The following is a 23,380-nucleotide window of genomic DNA, read 5'->3' as shown; positions in this document are numbered from 1 at the left end:
CCCCTTTGTGTTCCATTGGCTCTTTCTGTCACCAAATGGCTGGTAGGTGCTAACCCCAGCTGTCACTGCTGACAGTGAATCATAGATACCAGTCTGTCTCCCTTTATGACCCGTGCTCGTATCAACTACCAGCTACAAACACAGCAGACTGCCCTTTATACACACATGCATACACACACATTCTGCCATCAGTTCAGTGAATCACATCAAATTAGCTAAGCATCCTAGTTCAAATGCTTGGGGGGCTTCTCGGGGCATTAAAAACCAATTGATTGTGCTGCAGTTTGGCGACTCCTTCCTCATGTTGTGTGTTAAACCAATGGAGCGTTGTGCAATGGCGCTCCTGATATCTGGGCAATATGGAGGCAGCAGAGCGTGGAAGGGGAAGAGCTGGACAGTCATACAGAATAGAATAGAATAGTCTATATGCATGTTAAATAAACTTGTTAATTAATCAGACTTGTTAAGTTTGATTTAACAAAATAAGTATTTAAGAATAGATCTAGAGATTATTATTTAGATAATTACATTACAGATACAGGTTAGGGTAAAATGTGTTTTTGAGTCTACTATTAAACGGAGTACAACAAATGGCACCTAAAATCTAAATAATGTTGAAGAAGAGCATTAAGGAAAGGTTACAAAGGAACTTTGGATAAATTGTGGTATTAGTTATGCCACAACGGGACTGTTGGTTCCTGCAAATGAGTATTGTAATTCATTATTAATTTTAGTTTTAAATAATATTGGTTTTTTTAGCTGTTATAAATTGTGCAAAAAGAGTGAAGAAGTCTTTTTGAAGTCTTAGTTAAAAAGCATAATTTTCTTTTTGTACATTGTAATCTGCATCATAATAAGCTTGGCTGAAGGACTACTACACTATGATCTTGCATCGTCCCTCAGTTTCTTTGTCAGATCTCACCAAGTCTCACCCAGTACCTGGTGGTCAGTGAAAATCTTTATGTCAGAGTTTTACGGTGGGTGATGAAATGGGCTGCATCCATCTTTAATTTACAGTCTGTGACCTGAACTATTCTGCAAATGCCAGATCTCTCTGTGTTTTACATTGTTCCTACAAAATATAACGACGTTTTCTTCTGGAGTGCCTGACAGGCTGTTGTTGTTTTTTGATTTTTAAAGTGCTCATATGAATTTTTTATGCTTATATGAAGTTGTCTGTACTTTCTACTTGAGCCTTTAAAAAACAGCATGCCTGCTATGGTAAACTTACTCTGAAATGATATGCTGGCTTTGGTGTTGCTGAGTTGAGTATCTCTCAGCAGGACAAATTTCTCTTCTTCGCAAAATTGTGCAAAGTGCTGGTGGAGCCGTATATTGTTAAAACCCCTTGTTAGTTAGCTACTGCCGATACTAATGATACCGCATTGATTTGTTAACCTAATTTGATGTTTTTCTTCATTTCAGCCCTCCGCTGCCTTTGTAAACCTGAAGTCCATTAACTGCGTTAAGCAGCAATTTGTTGGAAATAATAGATGTTGTGTTGAATGGAAGTAAATCAAACTGCTGACACTGAAAGCAACTTGACCGCTACTTGCCTTATTGCACAGTAAACAGAGAGCACTGCAGCATGTACTTCTAAGGCAAAAGGTGTTTGTTTGTATCTGAGTAGATTAAGTTTGACAAGTCTATCCATACGAAACTGGACTTCATCCCACAGAGGAGCCGGCGCTTTGTTAGCAGTTAGAAAGGGTGACTAACAGTTTTCAAAATTTGCTTATCTTCAATTAATGCGCAAGATGTTCTCTGCGGGAAACCTGATAGAAAGTGACAGCGTTTCTTTTTTTCTTTTTTTTCCTTAAGTGGACGTCTAAACGAGTCTGCAGTCTGTTCTTACATGGGTTGTTCTTCTTTCCTTTTCCTTTAGTTTATCATTTGTCTTCCTTCTTTCCTTTCTCATCGTCTGTGAGATGTTCTCACAGGTCATGTCAAAACACGACCACTTGCCTGGTCAATGCTACAGAAATCAGCAGACCTTGAAAAAGTACGAACAATTAAAGAACTAGAGGCCCCAAAAAGACAAATGCATACGTGCAGCTAACACGTGCGAATGCCTACACGCACACAACACATTCCTTCCAGTGGTAAATCTTACTTACATACAGATCATCAATCACATGTACGTGCTCTTAAATTCAGTTCGCACTGCCAACGAGTGCCGGACTAAGTGCTGTGCCAGCCATGCGCAGCATTGCTCTCTTTCCCCATGAGTTACCCCCCCCCCCTTTTTCTCATTCTGAACTGTATGTGCTTCAAGTGTGCATTTGCCTGAGTGCACCAGCCCTTACATACTGGAGGTGAATTATTGAATTCCTCTGCCGTTGCACTCCGGCCAGTTCTCCCTGCTTTGAATAGACGTTCACTGGGTCTGTGAGAACGTGAACCGTAACTATCAGCCCTCATCGAATAGGGTTGAATCAGTGCGCTGTGTGATACCCATCTCCCCGCTTGACATTAAAAATGCTCCTTGGATTCAGAGAGGGAACATTATGTTGGTCTCATGGATTTGACTGGCGAGGCAGAATTTGAGACGGGGCTACACTCGTCCTTGAGTTTCTCTTTTATTTTTTTCCATCCCCGCTCCCTCTGCACTCCTTCCTGTACACCTAGCTCTCATTTCTCCCTCATTTTTGTCTCACTCTGTCCTGTTTCTCTTCTCTTCTGCCCTTTCAGACTACAACTGCACCTACTGTGTCCGTGCCAGGAAATAAAAAATTGTCTTGTCAGGGTTAAGGTTTCATATATATGTAAGAACAATACTGTTGCAGAGACACCGGGTGACTGACAAGGAGATTGAGTGGCTGCATTTTCACTGTAAGCTTTTTGGATATTACTTCAACAAATTTTGCGATAGTAGCAAAAAAATATGTTTGGAGACAAAGCTGATATGCTTTGGTGGGCAGGCTTTATTAGCTGGCTGTGTTTTTAATTGGATTTCTAATCTTTTTTCCCCCCTTTTTTGGTTTTTATAAATAGAGTAAACATTCTAGAGAGATCCTTGTGTGTGAAATGATCTATTTGTCTACAAAAGGCAGTCAGAGAACGGCTGATAAACGAGCACAGTCCGACCGTGGAGAGGAATGGACCTCCCATGAAGACATGACAAATACTGTTACATGCTTCATCTAGCACTCTTATCGCCTCATACACACATTAAGAAACACAACACACAAACGCACGCTACAAATCCATCCAAATAGCATGTCCTATTCGATATGCAGAAGTTGGTGCTTTATTTTTCATAATAACTTTATTACTAGAATCATTTTATAATCACAAGCCATCATATTACTGGGGGAAATTATTAGTTTTGCTTTCCTTCACTGACACGCACACATATATATAAGATTACAAAGCAGCAGCATTACCATAATCCATCTCAGCCACGGCAATTTGGTTATACATGCTCCCAGATTTTGACCTGCAAGTTTAACCTGTGCACCTCATCTGCCACCTATTGTAAATTGAATATGTAGTATTCTAGATGATAGACAAGCTGATGCATAAATAGGCGGGGAAAAGCAGATTCATCATCGCTCTTATTGCCTTTTCATTGCATAGGACAAATTTATACAATGTAGATAATCCTCATTGCCACATAACCAGAGGTGAGGAATCTTTCATCTGTATCATGCTCCACATGTTAATCTGTTAACATACATTTTTTGCAACCCCTCGGCTGCTTCAGTTTCTTAGTACCAGTTCTCTGTCTTCCCTGCAGGGCTTTCCTGTGTTTGCAATTAAGATTTCCAAAAACCATTACAAAATCAGATTCCAAGTATCCCTGTGATCACAAAGACCGAGTTAAGCCGCTACACACATCACTGTCAGCTTGGGAGGCTCCTTCATTGCTATCTTTTGGTCTGCGCTACTATTTGCTGCCCCACTTGGGTAAAGTAAGCTGTTCACTGTCCTGGATCAGTCTATAGCACATTTGGTCCTGTAGACAGACTCTGTTGTTAATAGTTGAGAAACCCTGGTAGTCTGTTAGCCCTAAGGAGGGATTCCCACTGAAGATTAGTTTGAAGCACCCGAAATGCTGGCTCCCTTTTCTGTGCTTACCCGAATACAAAGGTGCCCGAGGACATCTGGAAAACATGGTCACAGTTGAAGTAGGTGACATACAGCACAACCACAGAACAGGGTAAATACGGACACCTTTAGAAGACACATTCATATTACTTCACAAGTTTTTGTTTTGTGTTGTTTTTTCTGTAGTTTTTGTAGAGAGACAGTCATTACCAATAGTTTAGCCTTCAAGTGGGTGAGCCTGGTGCAGTTGGGTGCCGTTACCACTCAGCCATCTGCAGATGTGCTGCGTGTGTGAGCATGATTGCATTAGGGAGGGTATTTGTCATGTTGCTGGTTTGTCATGCTGCTTGTTTACACTTTGACATTATGGGGACTTGTCTTCCTCATGGGGACAAAAAGCTCATCCCCATATAGCCTTGTTAGGGGACCAAGATGAAGCTCTTTGGAGTCATGAAGCTGGATAGTCACAGTACGTACTTTGCAGAATTAAGACCCTGAAGCATGGAGTGTGCATGTCTCATTTCCACTGACACAAAACACGCTAACTAGTACAAACGAGCATCAGTGTCCAAACCACAGTGCCTCACATGGAGAAAGCAACTGTCAAATACAGCGAGGAATGCACTGAGTCAAATGCAGGTCGTCTTTCATGGGCCCGAGACAAATGAAGCTTTGTTTTAGCCAAAGACTCAGAAATACAGCCTCGGCCCATTGGCGTTCTTGAGGCTTTTAATGTGCCAGTCTTCTGTCTTCTCATTCCCCGAGTTTAATCAACATCTTCCCCCAACACAAAGCATATAAATAAGCATGGTCTCTTCTTACCAGGCTGGCAGTAAAACACTACACAGTGATCTTCTTGCAAATAGTGAAACATAGGGACCTGCAAGGTGAGGAAAAGAATGTGAACCTCTCTTTGTAACCTCAAGCTGTTTTCCGAGTGAAGGTATTGCCCCAAGGTAGTTACATGTATCAACACCGGCTTGAAGCAGCAGGGTAGATATGCAATAATGTGGGAAATTATAACCTGCAGCAGTGAGAGATTAGCAAAAATAGCTAGCTGTGGGGGTGCTGTGATCAGGTTTTTTCGGCTGATACTGATCAGTTTTCATGTCAGCAGAATCAGACACTGTAATGCTTATCTTTACAGGAAGTCCATAACAGTTTTCTCATTTTATTTTCTTTTTTCGCTCTAAAATATTACACTATGTTCATTTTGAAGGCAGTTGTCCTTCTGTGCCTGCCTAAGACAGAAATCCCAGTCCCAGAAAGCACACTTTTAGTGTTTACAGAACTGGATGAAATCCTGGGCGTCCCCCAGAAGGACATGTTTAGTAAAAAGGAGATACTGCTTTCAGTCTGATACCAGCATACTGCTTAGCTGACTGCATCTTGAGTATATGGAGGTCTGGACCTGAATGTAAATTATCTTAATAGCCTGCTGCATGTGGTGGAGATCCTTCAGCTGTAATGGACCAGGCAGTAAAAACAGTCACTATTTGTGTGACATTTATGTAGTTGCCTCACCTTTTTTACAATTGGTGTTGCTGATCAGCAGATGTAAAGTCAAGGTAATGAATATCAGCTGATACCAACCAGTGTTTCATAAGCAAGTGCTTGTAATGCGATAGTCATTAAAAGAAAACACTGCTGGTTGTAAGAATTTTTATAAGATTTCTTATTTACTGTACATTGTGTCAAGCCGTTGAGCGTATATCAATGTATTTTACAGGCAATGAGTGGATATCCTCTCATCTCCGGTCTAAAGCAGAATCAATACCACCTTAAGCAGGACTGGCTTTTCCACACGCATGCACACAGACGCATGCACAAACAGGAATACATGTGCATACATTGCGGAGCTCTGTAAACATCGTCTCGTACATTTGTAACAGATACGTCTGCAGCAGGCATTATCTTATTCTCTCTTACACACAGAGGACAAATCAAAAACATATATTGTCTCTTTGTGTCAATCTCTTTCTCATTTTCTTTCCTCTCTAGCCCATCAATGGACAGACGCACAACCAGACAGACGCTTTTGCACACAGACACACACGCACACACTTTAAACCCTCTCTCTCACAGACACTCAGTCTCACAAACACAGAAAATCGAAATCACAAATCGGCTTAACTCTCCCTGACACATCTGTGAATTAAGCCTTTCCGTTGCTCTCCCTTTCCCATTATAAAGGCATTGTCAGAGGCTGCAATGGTAACAGGTAGCCCACAGCCCCTGCTGCTTCCTTCTCGCTTCTCCTCTCTCTTTTTTTTTTCTTCCGCCTTACTCATCTGTCTTCTTTTTCATTCTCGGTCTTTGACTTCTCTCTCTCTCTTTCCAAAATTCCACTTTTTCTCTCCAAGTCTCTGGCTTTACTTCCCTCATCTATCTTTCTTCACTCCCGTCTTCCCCGTGACCTCCATCTTTGCTTAATCATCTCTCTCCTGTCCTCACAGTGTCTTTCTGTCTCTCTTTCCTCATTTCCCCTTTCCCTTTATTTATTCATCTGTCACAGCCAGTGGCAGAATAGTACTGGGTATTTTCATTTGGTGCTACTTTATAAGTCTGTGTGCTTTTGACTGCATTAATATTGCTGCTATAATTTGTCAGTTCAGCTTATATACAAAATATAGGGTCAATTTTTAGGACACTAAGTATGATTATACAGTAAAGTACTCAGCAGCATGTAAAGTGGTTACATTTGTCAGAAAATACTGCCTGCATACATGTTGATACATCAGTAAGAATCTGATAATATATAAGTGTTACACTACGAGATACTTGTACTTTTGTAAATATCGTTTGTTGATTAGCAGTTTTAAGTGTGGTCAAAAATATATAGAGCTTATATTCTCGTCTTTTTTATTTAAACATACCTTCATCAACAAACTTCACAATCAAGTTCACAATAAAAAACAAAATCTATCAGAAACCATTTTTTCCACTGAGATTAGTATTAAGTTTGAGCTTTAAGGTGTATTCTTTTTCTTCTTCTAATGGCAGTGCTATGTTTCCACAAGCTTCCAAAGTGTCTGTTGGGTCTGACTGATGTTTCGTCAACAGAGCGAGTATGCCAAGCTCAGTGTAGATATCTACATGTCCTCAAATTTGGTGTCAACACATTACTTGTCCAAAAAGAAATACTTTATTACTAGGGCACCAACTACACTCAACAAAAATATAAACGCAACACCTTTGTTACTGCTCCCATTCCCCATGGGATGGACGTAGAGACCTAAAATTCATTCCACATACACAATATAACCATCCCTCCCAAACAGTGGTCACAAATCAGTCCAAATGTGTGGTAGTGGGCACATCTGCTATATTGAGATAATCCATCCCACCTCACAGGTGTGCCACATCAGGATGCTGATCTGACATCATGAGTAGTGCACAGGTGTACCTCAGACTGCCCACAACAAAAGGCCACCCTGGAATGTGCAGTTTTTTGCGCTATTGGGGGTCTGGGGTCCCAGAACCGGTCAGTATCTGGTGTGACCACCATTTGCCTCATGCAGTGCAACACATCGTCGCATGGAGTCTATCAGATTGTCAATTGTGGCCTGTGGAATGTTGGTCCACTCCACTTCAATGGCTGTGCGAGGTTGTTGGATATTCGTGGGAACTGGTACACGCTGTCGTATACGCCGGTCAAGCACATCCCGAACATGCTCAATGGGTGACATGTCCGGTGAGTATGCTGGCCATGCAAGAACTGGGACATTCTCAGCTGCCATCTGCCCTGAACAATGTGAACCATGATTCATCCGTGAAGCGCACACCTCTCCAACGTGCCAGACGCCATCGAATGTGAGCATTTGCCCACACAAGTCTGTTACGGCGACGAGCTGGAGTCAGGTCAAGACCCCGATGAGGACGACGGGCATGCAGTTGAGCGTCCCTGAGACGGTTTCTGACAGTTTGTGCAGAAATTGTTTGGTTGTGCAAACCAATTGTTCCAGCAGCTGTCTGGGTGGCTGGTCTCAGACGATCTTGGAGGTGAACCTGCTGGATGTGGAGGTCCTGGGCTGGTGTGGTTACACGAGGTCTGCAGTTGTGAGGCCGGTTGGATGTGCTGCCATATTCTCTGAAACGCCTGTGGAGACGGCTTATGGTTGAGAAATGAACATTCAATGCACGGGCGACAGATCTGGTTGACATTCCTGCTGTCAGCATGCCAATTGCACGCTCCCTCATTGCTTGTGGCATCTGTGGCATTTTGCTGTGAGACAAAACTGCACATTCCAGGGTGGCCTTTTGTTGTGGGCAGTCTGAGGTACACCTGTGCACTACTCATGATGTCAGATCAGCATCCTGATGTGGCACACCTGTGAGGTGGGATGGATTTTCTCAATATAGCAGATGTGCCCACTACCACACATTTGGACTGATTTGTGACCACTGTTTGGGAGGGATGGTTATATTGTGTATCTGGAATGAATTTTAGGTCTCTACGTCCATCCCATGGGGAATGGGAGCAGTAACAAAGGTGTTGCGTTTATATTTTTGTTGAGTGTATGTATGTGTCCTTGAAGTGCACTCCCAGCAGCTTAGAATGTGGGTGTAATAGGTACAACTACTTGCCCGTGGTGTGCAAAGACTCCCGTCTGCATATCCACGAGGGAATTTAATCTTAGTTTAAGTTCGGGCGGGATATATCAACCTTACTGTCATGTGAAAAGAAAATCACATCCTTACTGCTTCCAGTAAGTGGGAAAGTAGCAGCCGGAGGTTGGTGATCGAATGCACTTGATTAATTGATCATCAGCGAGTCTAAACACCTCTATAAAAGCAGTTTGTTGTTTGCTGATTGGGAACATTTAAGCGTGTGTTAACATAATGTTGCAATATCCCCAGAAGTGGACATCTCAGCGAATTCGACGCGCAATGCTCAGAGAAACTGCAGAATGCCAAGAGCTACTTCTCAGAGCTACAAGCCTCCATTAGCATGTTAAATCTTAAAGTTTATGAGAGTACAATTAGGAAAAACACTAAACAAGTTTGGCCTATTTGGAAGGGTTTCCAGGAGAAAGCCTTTTCTCTCTAAAACAAACATGGCAGCACAGCTTAGGTTTGCAAAGTTGCATTTGAAAAAAAACCCCACAACTTCTGGATCAGTGTTCTTTGGACAGATTACACCAATGTGGAGACATTTGGACCTTAATCTGCAGCATCATGTTGAGCAAAAACCAAACAGCCTGCCAGCACAAACACCTCATTCCAAAAGACAAGCACAGTGGTAGAGGGTTGATGATTCGGGCTTGTTTATCAGCCAGAGGACCTGCGCCACCTTATTGTCACTGAGTCGACCACGTGACTCTAGAATACTGTGGACAAATGTGAGGCCACCTGTTGGACAGCTTTGCTCTAACTGGGTCATGAAATAGGACAATGACCCCAAACAAAGCAGAAAAACTGCAACAGAATGTCTGAAAAATAAAAAAAATCAAGGTGTCACAATGGCCCAGACCTCTACTTGATCAAAATGCTGCGGCGAGCCCTTAAGTGAACTGTGTATAAACAAAAGCCTGAAAACCTCAATGAACTGAAGCAATGATGCAAAGAAGAGCGGCTAAAATTCCTCCCCAACAATGTGAGTGACTGATAAAGTCAGACAGAAAACAATTACTTCGACTTATTGCTCCTAAAGGCGGTTAAACAAGCTATTGAATCCTGGGGTGTACATAGTTGAAAGCAACTAAGTACACCCCAGGACTCACCATGCAGTGAGTCCTGTGAAAACCTTCTTTTTCACAAGATTGTATTTGATTACCTTCTTCACTCCTCCTCGCCTTTATTTGTTATCAAACATTACATTTATTTAGTGACTGGTAATTACTGTCATTGTTGAGTCACCTGCCTTAATATTTGTATCCAAAAAAAACATTTTCAAGGTTTCAGAACTTGATACATTCATGTGTTTCGTGGTTCTTTCCTATAAGGCGTTCTCCTTTATGTCTCTAATTGACCTCACGGCTATTCATTTAGCCTTACAGTTTTCAACAACACTAGTCCAGGACATGAAGAGGTGACAACTAATCCTACTTTTTGTGTCCACTCGTTATCCAGTTTCTTTCTTGTTTGTGTACCTCCACAAAGTTTCATGTGAAGCTTCTATATTGAGCTAGAGGTAGCAGAGATGGAAGAGGAGAGGGAGGAAGGAAGAGCGGTTTAGCTGCCTGTGTTGGGAATGCAGGGAGTAGACAAGCAGAGCAATTCTGACAGGCTGTGTCTGCACAGTTTGTTCTCCAAAAGGCCCACACAGAGTCGCCAGTGGGGTACACACATGCACACACACTCCCAAGCATACACTACTTAAATTGCACCCTCACACACACACTTTGAAGTTAGACAGTACTGTCCTCCTTCACACTCGTTACACACAGTGTGTTGCAGGCTTACCCACAAACACACATAGGCATCGTTACAGTGTTACGAGCGCACAACAAGAGAAGAGAGCCGAGCAGAAGAAAAAGGGCTGGTTTTGAATGCATTCCTTCGAAGGCTTCAGTGCTGAGGAAATGGAGCTATCATGACAAGGGATGAAAGAGCAACAATGGTTTCATCGCTTTCCCTCATGTTTCACTGCACCGTGAAAAAGAAGCTTCTAGTGTTCTCATCCGCCCGTTAGGGAAAAACATGCTGTGCATTATACTGGGAGGACAGGCTCAAGAGCAAGCAAGTGAGAGCGAGGGACGGAGAGAAAGCATTTTCACTCGGCAACCCCAAAAAAAAAATCATACTGCTGATACATCGGCAGCAGATAGTGATGGCTTTGATAGACTAAAGACAGTGGTGTGTATTGGTCCCTGTGTTCTGTTGCTGATTATTGACACCGTCCGTCTTTTTGTGCCCAAAAACCCTCCTGTCGTCCTCTGTTTCTATTCATTTCATGCTTTTGATGATTCAATCGCTAACCCAAGTTTTCTTCTTTCTGTCCTCATGCTGACATTCTCTTATGTTGTACTTCATCTCACTTTGTTTCGCCTAGTCTAAAGGACTATATAATTTATATTTAGACAGTATGAGGACTAGCAACTACTTGTGGAAGTTCGCTTAAGGCTTATGTAAGCCCGCATAGTTAATCAGAGAGAGAAATTCACTAAATCAAAATGCTCCATCATTTCTTCTGTTCCTTAATTCTTCTCACCTTGTCCTTTTTTTGTTTTTATTTGTTTGTTTGTTTTTACCTGCTTCCCTCAGGGTGCAGTGATCACGCCAGCCATGGACCACACTATGTCCATGCAGCCTGCCAATATGATGGGCCCTCTCACTCAGCAGATGAACCATCTGTCCCTGGGCACTACAGGAAGTGTGAGTAGGATTCGCTGTGTCACAGCGAACCACACACAGATAACCCCACACAAGCACACATAGTTGCCGTGATCATCGTGACAGAATCTGGCTACAAGGACATTTTGAAGTGCTCCAACATGTTAGCTGTACTAGCAACAACCTGTTGCTTTGAGTGTTTCAGTTAGTTTTGCATTAAATTTTTGAAAAAGTTCCTGGATGATGAAGTTCAGTTGAATTTAGTTTAGCTTTGCACTAGGTACAGCTATACAGCAGCTATTCTTCAATAACAAAACCCTTGTGACTACACTATGGCGACTTACACAGAGATGTATGTAAAACATAAAAAACAGTGCACACAAGTCCTTAAAGTACAACCAGCAACCATCTAAATTCTAATGGCCTGATTTACAATTTGTACTCTGTATTACATAAGCTGTGCTACCAGGCACCATAGCAACAATACATAATAACATTTCAACATTCATTTTAATAATTTCGAGCTGTGATCTGTAGCTCTGGCAAAAGGATTTCCAAGTCTCTGAGTCTGGTTTGATTTTCAGGTCTTTTCAGACAGAATAAACAAGAGATCATGGTTTGGGTTAAAACTTGTTTTCATCTTTTTACAGTGTTAGAAAGCTCCATTCATAGCTTGCCAGAGTGTCGTCCTCAGTGCATATTTTACATGTTTACTGGAAGTCACTTAACTCTAAGAAATACCTACACTCGACAGTAACAGCAAGCACAACCAAATTTTCCTCTGCTTATCCGATGTCCGGTCACGGTGGGTAAGCAGTGTAATCCAGGTGTCTTTCTTTCCCCAGCAATACATTCCGGTTTCTAGTGGAGTATCCCGGGGTGTCTGCAGGGTAGATGACATGTAGTCTGCTCCAAAATGAAATCAAATCGATTCATAGAAGGGTGCACTTTAAATATACGTGGTCGGTTGTTTTTTGTTATTTGTTTCCTCTATTCCAGTATACAGTTGGAAAATATCTAAAAAAAATCTGCGTCTAGTCTTGAGAGATGAAAAAGAAATGTTCAAGTTGTTGTGAGGGGTGCTATAGGTCGGTATGACCGAGTTGGAGGCTTTTCATCTCAGAGAACATTGTTCGTTTAGTTTAGAAACACTGAGTAAGAGATGGGTTTTACATTTCCTTTCAAAGAAGCCAAACCTTCTTAGGCTGTCGCCACATGTGCTCAGCCACGGAGCTGCCATATCATTTGTTTTACACAGCATGCGTTCACAGCCACATATTGAGAGAGCGTATTTCCTTCCTGATCTTCCACATTAAACAGACTTCCTGTGAAGCTCAACAGTGTGACAGGCCTCTCGCTTCTCCACCTTTTTCACTTTCACCCCCTAATTTCTGTTTCTTTCTCACACTTTTCTGTCTCTCCTCGCTCTCTAAATCGCACAGAAAATCTATCGCTCCATCAGTTTTCCACACACTCACTTACAGTTGCTGGCCCCTAAACCGTGAACTCCCCACCTGTTTCAGGATCAAGTCGACTTAGAGGTGTCACACGGTTCTGAAGCCTGACTTCCTGCCCTAACCCTGCTGCCCGCAGGCAGGCGGGCAGGCAGACAGCTTTGCTCCAGAACTACGTTTGATCTCTGTGTGTGTGTTTGGGTGTGTATGATTGAAACAGTGCTGCATTGTACAGTTATCCATGTGTTTCCAGGTGAGCTGTCAGCGACTGTGACGCCATGTTGGCTCTGTCAGGAATGCCCCCTCCCTAATCTGCCCCAGCTGTGCTAACAGCCAGGATTAGAGACAGGCTAATCTATGATGATGGCTTCTGATGTTTGATGGGTTGTATTATAGGAGAAAGTGGGTTAAAGCTCTCTGTCTGCTTTTTTCATTTCGGGTTTACCCTTTCTACCTCTCCCCTTTATGCGTACTTAGCTTTCCTGAGGCAATGTGCTGTGTAGCCTAACCTCTCTACGGCTGAACTAACATGCACGCCATGCCACACTTGATCATCTTGGGGAACTGAGACGCGTTTCCTACACCAGATGCAAAATCCCTTTCATGATTGGGAAAGCCTGTTAAAAAGAAGGGGTTAGGAACAAGGATCTGTAACTATTCATGTATTTAACTGGACTTGACACCACATACTCTTTGAGCACATTCCTCAAGTGTACACACAGAAGCGGTGAGGTTATTTTGAATGCCCCTACTGGTCACGTGACTTAGCCTTCACCGCAGAAGAGCACCTGCAGTAAGCACCGTCTCCAGAGTCAACAACTTATCATGCTTCTGGCTGCTGAAGTAGAGCCACACCTCAGAATACTCTTGGCTGTTCCAGGCCTCGCTGCGGCTGTTTGTGTATGGCTGTGGCTTCCTTTTTCTCTCCAAGAAAAGAACCAAATGTTCTCAGTCCGCCCAAGCTGTCACACTGGTGTGGTGACCGTAGCTTTCCGAGAATGCCGTGTTATTTTGCAGCGCAGATCAGCTTGCAGGGTGAGGCTTTAAAAAGGAGCGGCAAGGAAAAACCTCGCCTCATAACGAATGAGGATGGATCGTTGCCTCCTAATGGTCACTGCTTTGGAATTTAGCTGCTTCACCAGAAAATGTTCTGTTTTGAACTCATCCAGTTCAGCTTGGTGTCTGTCTGACTTGAACGACTTGATTACAGAATGCTAAAGAACCTCAGGCGCACTGTTTATGGATGGCACACATAAACATGCCATCCATGCTTCACGCTGATTTATTTTACCTTGTTTGGTGCATATTGCTCTGTTGCTGATTTATTTACCGTCTTCGAGGTCTCACCACTTAACAGGAGTCTATCTGTCATGCCTCGTGTCCCTGTTAGTCGCTGTGCACGTGCATGTGCACATGTGCGTGCGCTCTGTTCGTCCTTTTGATATTTGTGTCTGTGTGTGATTGCATGGCTGTCAGCATCTACGTTTGTGCGAACGACATATTGTTTGACATGACAGGAGGTGACCTTCCCTCAGTGTTCTCCATCCTCTTTCTGTCATGGCATGAAGAACTCTGTTGTCATGGTGACAGCGGTGATTGACAGCATCTGTGTCACAGGAAGACAGATTTGTATGAAGTGTTTTCCTTTATTATCTGGACAGCTTCCCTCGTGTTTTTACTTTTTTCTACATACATCTGTGCGTGTGCATGCTCGTAAGCTTTCCCTGCATGGGTAAAGTTGACGAGCATGCACTTTCTTCTTCCTCTTCGACTTCGGACTGTAACACATGTTGACACCCTGCTGATTCCCCCTACCACCGAGCTCTTTGGTCTTTGCAAGACTGGGATGATTATTTTTAATGCAACACTCTTGAACTATCTTTATTTTGTCTTAGTCCAGGTTTACATTCTTTTGAAATATTTGGAGCTGTGATGTTGGTCTGATCCTGAATCTAAAGGCTGGATCAGGAATCAGTGACCTCCCCTCATTTCTTTTATATTTTGCTACGAAAACAGGAAATAGGTGCTGCGATTTGATGAAACATGGAAATATATAAAGTAATACGTCATATGAGGCAAAACCAGGGCTTGTGCAATTTTAAGAAGTCAGTATTTGGTATGATCACCTTTATTCTTCAACACAGTCTGAACTCTCTTAGACAAGCCTTCTTTTAATTCCTTTAAATAGTCTTCAGGAATAGTTTTCCAGCCTTCTTGATCATTGTCATGATGAAAAATGAAGCCACTGCCAGTCAGACTCTTTCTAAATGGCACTGCATGGTGGATCAATATCTAATGGTACTTTCCTGTGTTTATAATTCCATCAATTTTGACAAGATTCACCTGTTGCACTTCTCTCCTGACCTCCACCATATTGGTAGCGATTTGAACCAAATATTTCCTGTACTCACTGATTTTCAGTCCAGTTCAATTCATAGCTTGGCCTTTTCTCCCTGTTTTCCAGACAAGTGAAAGGCCAGATGCATCTCTCTGTGTCCTGGCCTTCAGATACTGTTCATCTGCTATAGATAGTTTGTAGGCCTACCATTTATTTTGTCCTCCCTGTCTAGTTTCCTCACGTTTTTAAGGAAACACTACACAGAATGCCGAGATATGCCAAATGTTGCGTCAATAGCTCTTTGTGAATCACCTTTTTGGTGAAAAAATACAACTTTATGCTGTCAAACTATGTTAATTGGACATTTTTCAAAAATTCAACTAAATAAATTGGAGCAAACTGGTTCTCTTGCAAAGTTGTCTATGTGCAGACACAACACTGGTTCACAAGTCATTCAAGCCTTTTTATGCTTGAATGATTAAAAGGTTAGTGCCAAGTGGCTTAAGAAATAAAGAAAATGCTTCTCTGAAGAAAAAAGGACTGGACTGAAAATGAGAGAAAAAGCAGCCAATGTTCAAAGAATAACTTTGAAAGACCTTCAGAAAGCCTGTTTCTCAAAACCACTTTAAATAACAAGAAAGTCTGGCTCATAGGAAGCAAGCAGGTTGAGTGGTCCTCAATGTCAATCAGCTGCAAGAATCTGCAGTCGGACAGACTCCAGCTCCACATTTTGAACTGCAGCTGGCGACGGTAGTCTTCATACCTGCTGTGAGCTGAAGGGCCACTCCAACCGGAACCCACGGCAACAGCTTCTTCTTTCATACTCGCGCGCATATATGTACGAGTATATGCCCCTGTCTCCTTACAAAGCAGTGTAATTCTGTGGGAAACACTGATAGCACCGGTGGTCAAAAAGTTTAAACAATATCCTGGTGAGGGAGAGTGAGTCGTAAATAAAAGCTTTCTACCATAAAAGTGACTGATTTTACTGGCATTAATCTCTGCAGGCAGTCTTAACAAACCCTTGGGATGAGGATATGAAGAGCTTGTCACAGTGAAGTGGGACAGCACTGTAATTCACAACTATTGATGTGCATTTCCAATAGAACTTCACTGCGATTTTTAGATCAGTAATCATCAGAGCCCTTCCCCCACGCCGCATGGCCATTAATAACATACACTGAGTAGCTGGATGTTCTAGCCTTGACCCGCTATTATCCCTCACCTTGCAGACGATACAACTGAAAAAGAGAGCGTCAACGCACAGAGGATGGATAGATGCGGAGCTTGAGTGGCAGGCCAAGAGGCAGAAGATTTATGTGAACATTTGGAAATGCTAATGTGCTGTGCCACATTCCACCAAAGCTGAGAAATCCTCGTACCCACCAAACTTAAAGTGTCTTTACACATCATTGTGGTGCAGAGGCCCAAACCACCGCTGAACCAGCGCGGCTGTGTCTATGCTATGGATTTTCATCCTGGTGTTGCTGCATTGCGGTCTGAATTTATACCGTAGTTATAGGTGTATGTCATGGAGAGTGATGGTAGAGAAGAGACTTAAGGAGTCTACTCACACCATTCTCGTTAAGGAGCTATTCAGGCCTCCTGTTCATCAAACATACGCACACGCCATCTGCTTCTGGCACTGCTGTGTGTGTGTGCATGTGTATTGACGTATATGTGTGACTTGGAGAGTGAAACACCATTTATGGCCAATTAGGGATGCTTTATATTACCCAAACCTGTCCCCTGAATATGGACAGCAAAGTATTAAAAGTGTTGAAATTGGACAAAAATCATCTTTATCACTATAGCAACTCGATTATCTGTAGCCGCGCTTGACATCCCCCTGACTTGCCACAGCAGCGACTGGAGAAATATGCCTTGCTCAACCTGCCACATTAAATAGGTTAACTAATGGTTATGGTAAAAGAAAAAAATCTTATCTTATTAAATTTTCTTGTTAAATCTAATTTAAATTCCTTTTGCAGTCCTGCAGAGAAATATAACCTTTCAAATGGACATTCTCCCTATGACAGGGAGATTTTGATATTGCTAATTATCTCCTACTTTCCTTCATTTGCTTTCATGCAGCCCTCACAGGTGAGTTGGCTGAATAAGTTAATAGGGTGGAGAGGCGAAGACCTAAAGTCCCGAGGAAAATTGGTATGCATGGTTTTGATCCACCAGGGAGAAGGTCACTTCAACAATCTGATAGGCCTTTTTAGACGCTAGCAGGTTGAAAGAGAGCGAGCAAGAAAGAGAGAGAGTGACAGGAAGGTGAGAGGAAAGAAGGGACGACACGGAGAGGTAATGTGGTAATGTGTCAGGAAGTCTGGATATGCCACCTCACCCCATCCTGAGTGTGACAGCTCTGAAGGTGTGATAACCTTAAATTCCCCTGCCCGGACCCACACAGCCACGCTCGCCTACGAACGCCACACTAACATCCATCCCAGGGCATCCTCCTGGCCGCGCGTAGCAACGGTGGGGGAGTTAATCACCCATGTCCATGGCCTTTAGCTGCTCTCATTAGCGGTGAGTGGTGGAGCCGTACCCGATCCATTAGCAACGCTGCCGGTAATGACACTTCACCAGCACCGCCGGGCCCGCGGCCAAGAAAGGCTTCGCAGCCCGGCGCAGCCCCTCCATTACCGACTCGTACGGCATTCACTGCATACACGCTTTTTAGCACTTGCAGGTGGGACTAAGAGGCAAAGGGAAAAATAAAATAGAAAGAAAGGGATTGTACTTCCCTTTTCGCTTGGTCCGGAAAAGCAGCAGGAAGATGAGGCCAGGGGGAGAGGCAGCCTGGTGGCTTTTATCTGGGATCACATCCGTTGGCGCTGTACTGCAGCATTATCATTCCAAGCCTCTTTGTCTTTGTCTGTCTTTCTCAAACACAGACACACACACACACACACACGTATGTATCCCACACACAGCTGTACACAGGAGAACTTGCACATTCACAGTTGGACGGACAAATAGTGATAAGTCATCTTTTATGCACAGGCATGTGCTAATTAAAAACAAGCACGCACACTAGTAAATCAGGCTCACACTGATGTGTGTGTGTGTGTGTGTTCACCATTACCACCGCCACACAAAGCATTCACAGCAAGTTACAGAAAAGGCTTTGCACAAAGTGCCGTGTCTTCATTCATATTGCATGTGAAAGCCCCCCCCCTGGCTGTCATGTAACGAAACCTGTGTCACGCCTGTAAAATGGCCATCTTGGAGCAAGCTAGCACCCTGTTAAAAGCCAGGGCATGCATGACTAAAAGAATATAGGCCACAGGCAGCAGACCACCTGCTTTTTCTTTCCTCTCCCTCTCTCTCCTCATCCCTGTCGTTTTTTTATCTTCTCAGCTGTGGCCCAGTGCATTTGCTTGCCTCTGAAGTCTTGGTGGGACAGCAGGGCATCTCTTCTTTCTCCTCTTTCTCCTTCTCCTTATGTAGTCTTCTGATCTGCTCTGCTCTGCTCAATATATACACATATTCTTTTAGCGCCCCCCAAAGGATGCTGAGGGCACAGCAATCTGCCACCCTAATAGTTATGGGAGTAATTACACTGAATGAGTCTTCCAGGGAATTATGATAGACATAGGGCTTTTTTATGTGAAAAGCATGTATTGATTAATGTTATAATGGAATTTGTGGTTCCGATGTGTGTTGTAAGAATTACCACATGACAGGATTTTGATGCGTGTGTGTCTTTTGTTTCTGTTTCAGTACATGACTGCTGCAGCCGCCGCGGCGCCTATGCAAGGGACCTACATTCCCCAGTACACTCCTGTGCCTCCAACCGCTGTCCCTGTCGAAGTAAGACCCACATGCATGCGCACGCTACTCGTCAAGTATTAAAAATCTGTCGACGTTTACGCATAGGAGGACATCATTAGTACTAACAGCCTACTCACTTCCACCCACAAGCACTCCCTTCGCCATTTCTAAGCCTGCTCGCCACATCAGTAGACTTAAACAGTCATTAAATTGACAAATTACATTTGAAGCATGGCGCAAATTGCTTTTATTCTCTCTAAACAAATGGCTTCGTACCAGCAGCACATAACAAGGATCAAAAACTGCAAGCAAAGCAAGATGAGTCAGAAGTTTTATAGTATTTGGGAAAGACATTTGAAGTGCAGTGTAGACTTTCTCACGTCCTCGGCGGCTGTCTGAGCTCCTGGCAGGTTCGGGCAGTCCAGGCTGAGAAATGATGAACGTGGAGAGCGGGTGGGTAGGCAGGCAGGCAGGCAGGCAGGCAGGCCAGCAAGGAGAGCGGGCCAGCTGTCTGGCGGCTGACAGTGCGGTCGTACTCAGATGGACTATCAGTCGTGTATCAGATGACAGGAGCTGAAGTGAGACACAGTGCCGGCGGGGCTGTCTCTCTCTCTCCACCCCACCTCTTCCCCTACAGCCGGTTTAAGCTGGTAGGTAGCTGGAACATGCACACATCCGTCAGCCACGGAGCTCTGGCTAGCCCACCGGCAACGGACAATGACAGTTTTCACTGACAGAGCCATTAGTCGCTTCCTCGCCCCCCCCACCCCCCACCCCCCCACCCCACCCCCTCCCACATCCCACCCCGTCAGAAAGTTGCAGTCTTCGTCATGAAGGAGCGAGGCGGAGGAAAGAGATGTAGTTGTAGCGTAGCCCACGGCACCTCTTGCCTATTTCATCCTCACAATTGTCTTCTCAGTGCCAGCGTCAGCAGCGGGGTGTATATCACTGTATCAGCCAGTGTCTGGAGGGCTGATGTATGGACAGGACGCAGTATCCTTGAGAGCTTGTTAAAGGTGATTGAGATGACTCAGTGATGGTGGCTATCTGTATTGCTCGACACGTAAAAAGGCTAAGAGGCTGTTGTGATGAATTCATTGTACGTAGCCATCCTTAAAAAGTTTCTACCTTAGACTTAAAATTCGGCAAAAAATATAAAGTATGTTTCATTAATGGCATGATCTCACGCACAGACTGTGCATCTTTTTTATTGTTTAGCCTCCTCGGTATTGCTCTTCTTAGAATAAAAATGCTCCTTTTATTTTTTTGTTGTAGTGCACGAAGCAAACGTCGGCCGCACTTCTACAGCGTGTGTAATTCTTCTCAACGTATATTGGCTTCTTCGGATGGAAGAACTCTTTGCTTTAAATGAAGTTATGTGTTTAGAGTGGATGGAGCTGCCATAGGGTCTGTCAGTTTGAGAAGTGAATAAACAAAAAAATGCTCTTTGGTATACTTTTATGTCAAGTCAAATCAAATTGTCTGTATTACGTCTGCGGGAAAGATATTCTCTATCCTTAGACTCTTGATTTCTGTGATGAAACTGCACCAAAAAATCCTTTTACAGAAAACAAATAAGGCAAACCGCATAAGCAGCAGAAAAGCAACAGAAGAATTGTCCCTTTTCCAAGACAGACAGGCATGCGACACCACAAATGTAAACACAGAGTAGACAGAAGGAGAAGTTTACTAGATACAGCCGCATACTTGTCTTCTTCCAAGCTTACATGTTTCCACCTGTGTCTCTGTGTGTGTCCAGGGAGTGGTGACAGACGCTTCACCCCAGACAGTGGCTCCTTCATCACAGGACGTGGCTGGCCAGCAGCAACAGATCCAGGTGGACAGTGCTACTGACCATGTTCCTGCTTACTCATACCAGTCCAAGTACGTCCAGCAGGAGACAGTTTCTGCTAACCTTTTGTATGCATCAAAATCTCTCTTCATTAATTTTTTTCTTAATATATAATCTTATTTTTAAAATTCAAGCTTTTGAAACGGCAATATATATGACTATGTATATGTATGTGTGTGTATATATATATATATATATATATATATATATATATATACCAGCCACTTCATTAGTTCCAAACAATAAGGATCCCCCACACCATTACACCACCAGTAGCCTGAGCCACTGATACAGACATGATGGATTCCTTATTTCTTGTTGTTGTACCAGGAAACATTTTTCCAATCTTCTCTTGTCTGATTTTGGCCAGCCTGTGCAAACAGTCGCCTCAGTTTCCTGTTGTTAGTTAACAGGTGTAACAGACGCTCCTCTTGCATACCTTGGTTGTAACAATCATTTATTTGAGTTGCTGTTGCCTTCCTATCAGCTCCAAGCAGTCTGGCTGTTCAACTCTGACCTCTGGCATCAACAAGGCGCTTTCACCCAGAGAACTGCTGCTCACTGGATATTTTCTCTACTTTGGATCATTCTCGTAAGCCCTTTAGGCAATTCAGTGCCTAAATGCAATGAACTGCTGCCATGCGATTGGCTGATATTTCCATTAACAAGCAGATGAACAGGTGTACCTAACAAAGTGGCCAGTGAGTGTGTATTGATCCAGCACATAAACCCAAATGCTCAAAGTAATTAAAGCTGATTAAATACTTTAAATGACATTTTCACCCATTTTGAGTTAATGAAACAGATTATTTTAATTAACCATCATGCAGATTAGGTAATCACCATTTATATCGTCTACTTATTTATCTCGTGTACGTCTGTGGAGGATATGCTTGGCCTTTAATATTGTAGCATCTGGACATGTTTGGGAAGGAGAGGAAAATGATGAAGATTAATGATCTGTCTTATTCAGCGGATTTATATTTGTTTACATTTCTGCTATTACGATTATATTTAACTTAATGCTGTAGCACAAAGCTGTGTTAGTGACTATCAGCTGGTAATGTGCAGAGTGATGCCCTGCTAATTTTAAAATATAAAGTGTCTAAAGTTTTTTGTCCAAGATAAAGCAATGAATAATAATGCTAGTTAAATAACACCGACTGCCTTATGTCAATTCAGACTGCCTAATGGAGTAATGGATACTACGGTACTTGGGTTTTATTAACTGACACTATTTGTCTTGACTTAATAAGTGTATATCATAATCAAACAGAACACATAACATAAAAACTAAAATGTTTTATTCCTCACACCATTTAAATATTAACTTTATTGACTTAAAACAATATTAAGCAACTGATAGGTATTTTTTTGTTTGTTTGTTTTGTTTTTTAGTTTTTGTTGTCCTTTTTAAATAGGCTGGAAGTAAATGATCATTTTGGGTTTTATAATCCGGTACAATTTCTCAGTTTTGTTTTTTACAGTTTGTTTTTAGTAGATAGTCTCCCTCGGGTGTTTGTGATAACAAAAGCAGTGAAGTTTGTGAGGTTTTTCTGTTTGACGAAGGTTTTTGTGAAGCAGAGGCTTAATAGAGACCTTAAAAAGAAATCAAAAAAGCAAAGTACTATGAAATGTAGTAGCATTACATAATGATTCAGATTATTCCTGGCTGCCGTTGTCACTTTTTTGCTTTCTGACCCGATCATAACTCTTTAACGCGTATCATTTTGCTCCAGCATTCTGACTGAGCTGTCAGCCGTCGGCTCTATTGCTTCGCTGCGTTTGTAAAATTGTGCTTTGATTGCAGACGCACTCACGCTCTCTCTTTCTCTCTGTATTTCTGTTTTCTCCTCTTTCATCAGATAGCAACGGCCTAGGCGAATGTTCCTGTGACAGCGTTGCCTTGAGACAGAAGGTGGCTGCACTGTGAATGTGAGGAGAAAGAGAGAAGAAAAGAGATTGCTTCCAGATTGCCCAGGCACCAAAAAAAAAAGAGACACTTTTTTCATTTCCTACCTGGCCTACAAGGAAAAAAATATCAAGAAGGAGGCAAAGATTGCAGAGGAAGGGGATGGGGAAAATTGCTGGGCACAGTGCAAAGAAGTGAATTTGTTTAGTCTGGGAACCTGCCTGAAGGGGCTGGGCTGAAGCTTGAAAAGTTTCTCAAAGAAAATTCTCAACGAATTGAAACAAAACAAAGAAAAACTACAAAAAAAGAATAAAATTGAAAATTCGAAGAAAAAAAAAAAAGGTTGAATGCGCAGGTAGGTGATGAAGTTTATTTTGTAATTAGAAAAGGGGAGTCAAGTTTGAGATACACACAGAGATTGTCTTCCTCAGATATTAAGCTACAGTTTCTTTTCTGTCTTTTTATGTTCTAGTGTTAAATCTTAGTTTTCTAGATATATTCGAAAAACAAGATGTTTTTTTTCTCCTTTCTTTCTTGAATCTTCATGGCCTTAATTTGAAGGGCGCCAGAAACTTTTTACAGAGATTAAGTCTGACGTCATGTTGGGAGGAAAAAAAAAAAAAAAAGCTAACAAAAACAGTCTCTTGGACCACTTGGAGGGTACAAGACAGTAGATGAATTGTTCTAAAGAGGAAAAAAGAAGAATCTATCAC

General features: G+C 42.7%; 1 protein-coding gene across 3 annotated transcripts in view; it reads left to right on the top strand.

The window, feature by feature from the left end:
- rbms3 (RNA binding motif, single stranded interacting protein) overlaps nucleotides 1–22,988 on the top strand; it is a 292,860-nt gene extending 269,872 nt beyond the window's left edge. The window contains exons 13-16 of one of the 3 annotated variants that reach the window (XM_026155390.1): nucleotides 11,257–11,367; nucleotides 18,853–18,942; nucleotides 20,663–20,787; nucleotides 22,621–22,988. In XM_026155390.1, the coding sequence (XP_026011175.1) occupies nucleotides 11,257–11,367; nucleotides 18,853–18,942; nucleotides 20,663–20,787; nucleotides 22,621–22,624 (330 nt within the window). In that variant the 3' untranslated portion in view covers nucleotides 22,625–22,988. Of the gene's footprint in view, nucleotides 1–11,256; nucleotides 11,368–18,852; nucleotides 18,943–20,662; nucleotides 20,788–21,242; nucleotides 22,104–22,620 lie in introns of those variants that run through there. The other 2 variants (XM_026155391.1, XM_026155392.1) reach the window with 2 other exon arrangements.
- The last annotated feature ends 392 nt before the right edge of the window (nucleotides 22,989–23,380 follow it).

The sequence above is a fragment of the Astatotilapia calliptera genome, chromosome 22 (assembly GCF_900246225.1).
Source record: "Astatotilapia calliptera chromosome 22, fAstCal1.2, whole genome shotgun sequence".
Taxonomy (NCBI): Eukaryota; Metazoa; Chordata; class Actinopteri; order Cichliformes; family Cichlidae; genus Astatotilapia; species Astatotilapia calliptera.
This window is presented reverse-complemented; position numbering and strand designations above follow the sequence as displayed.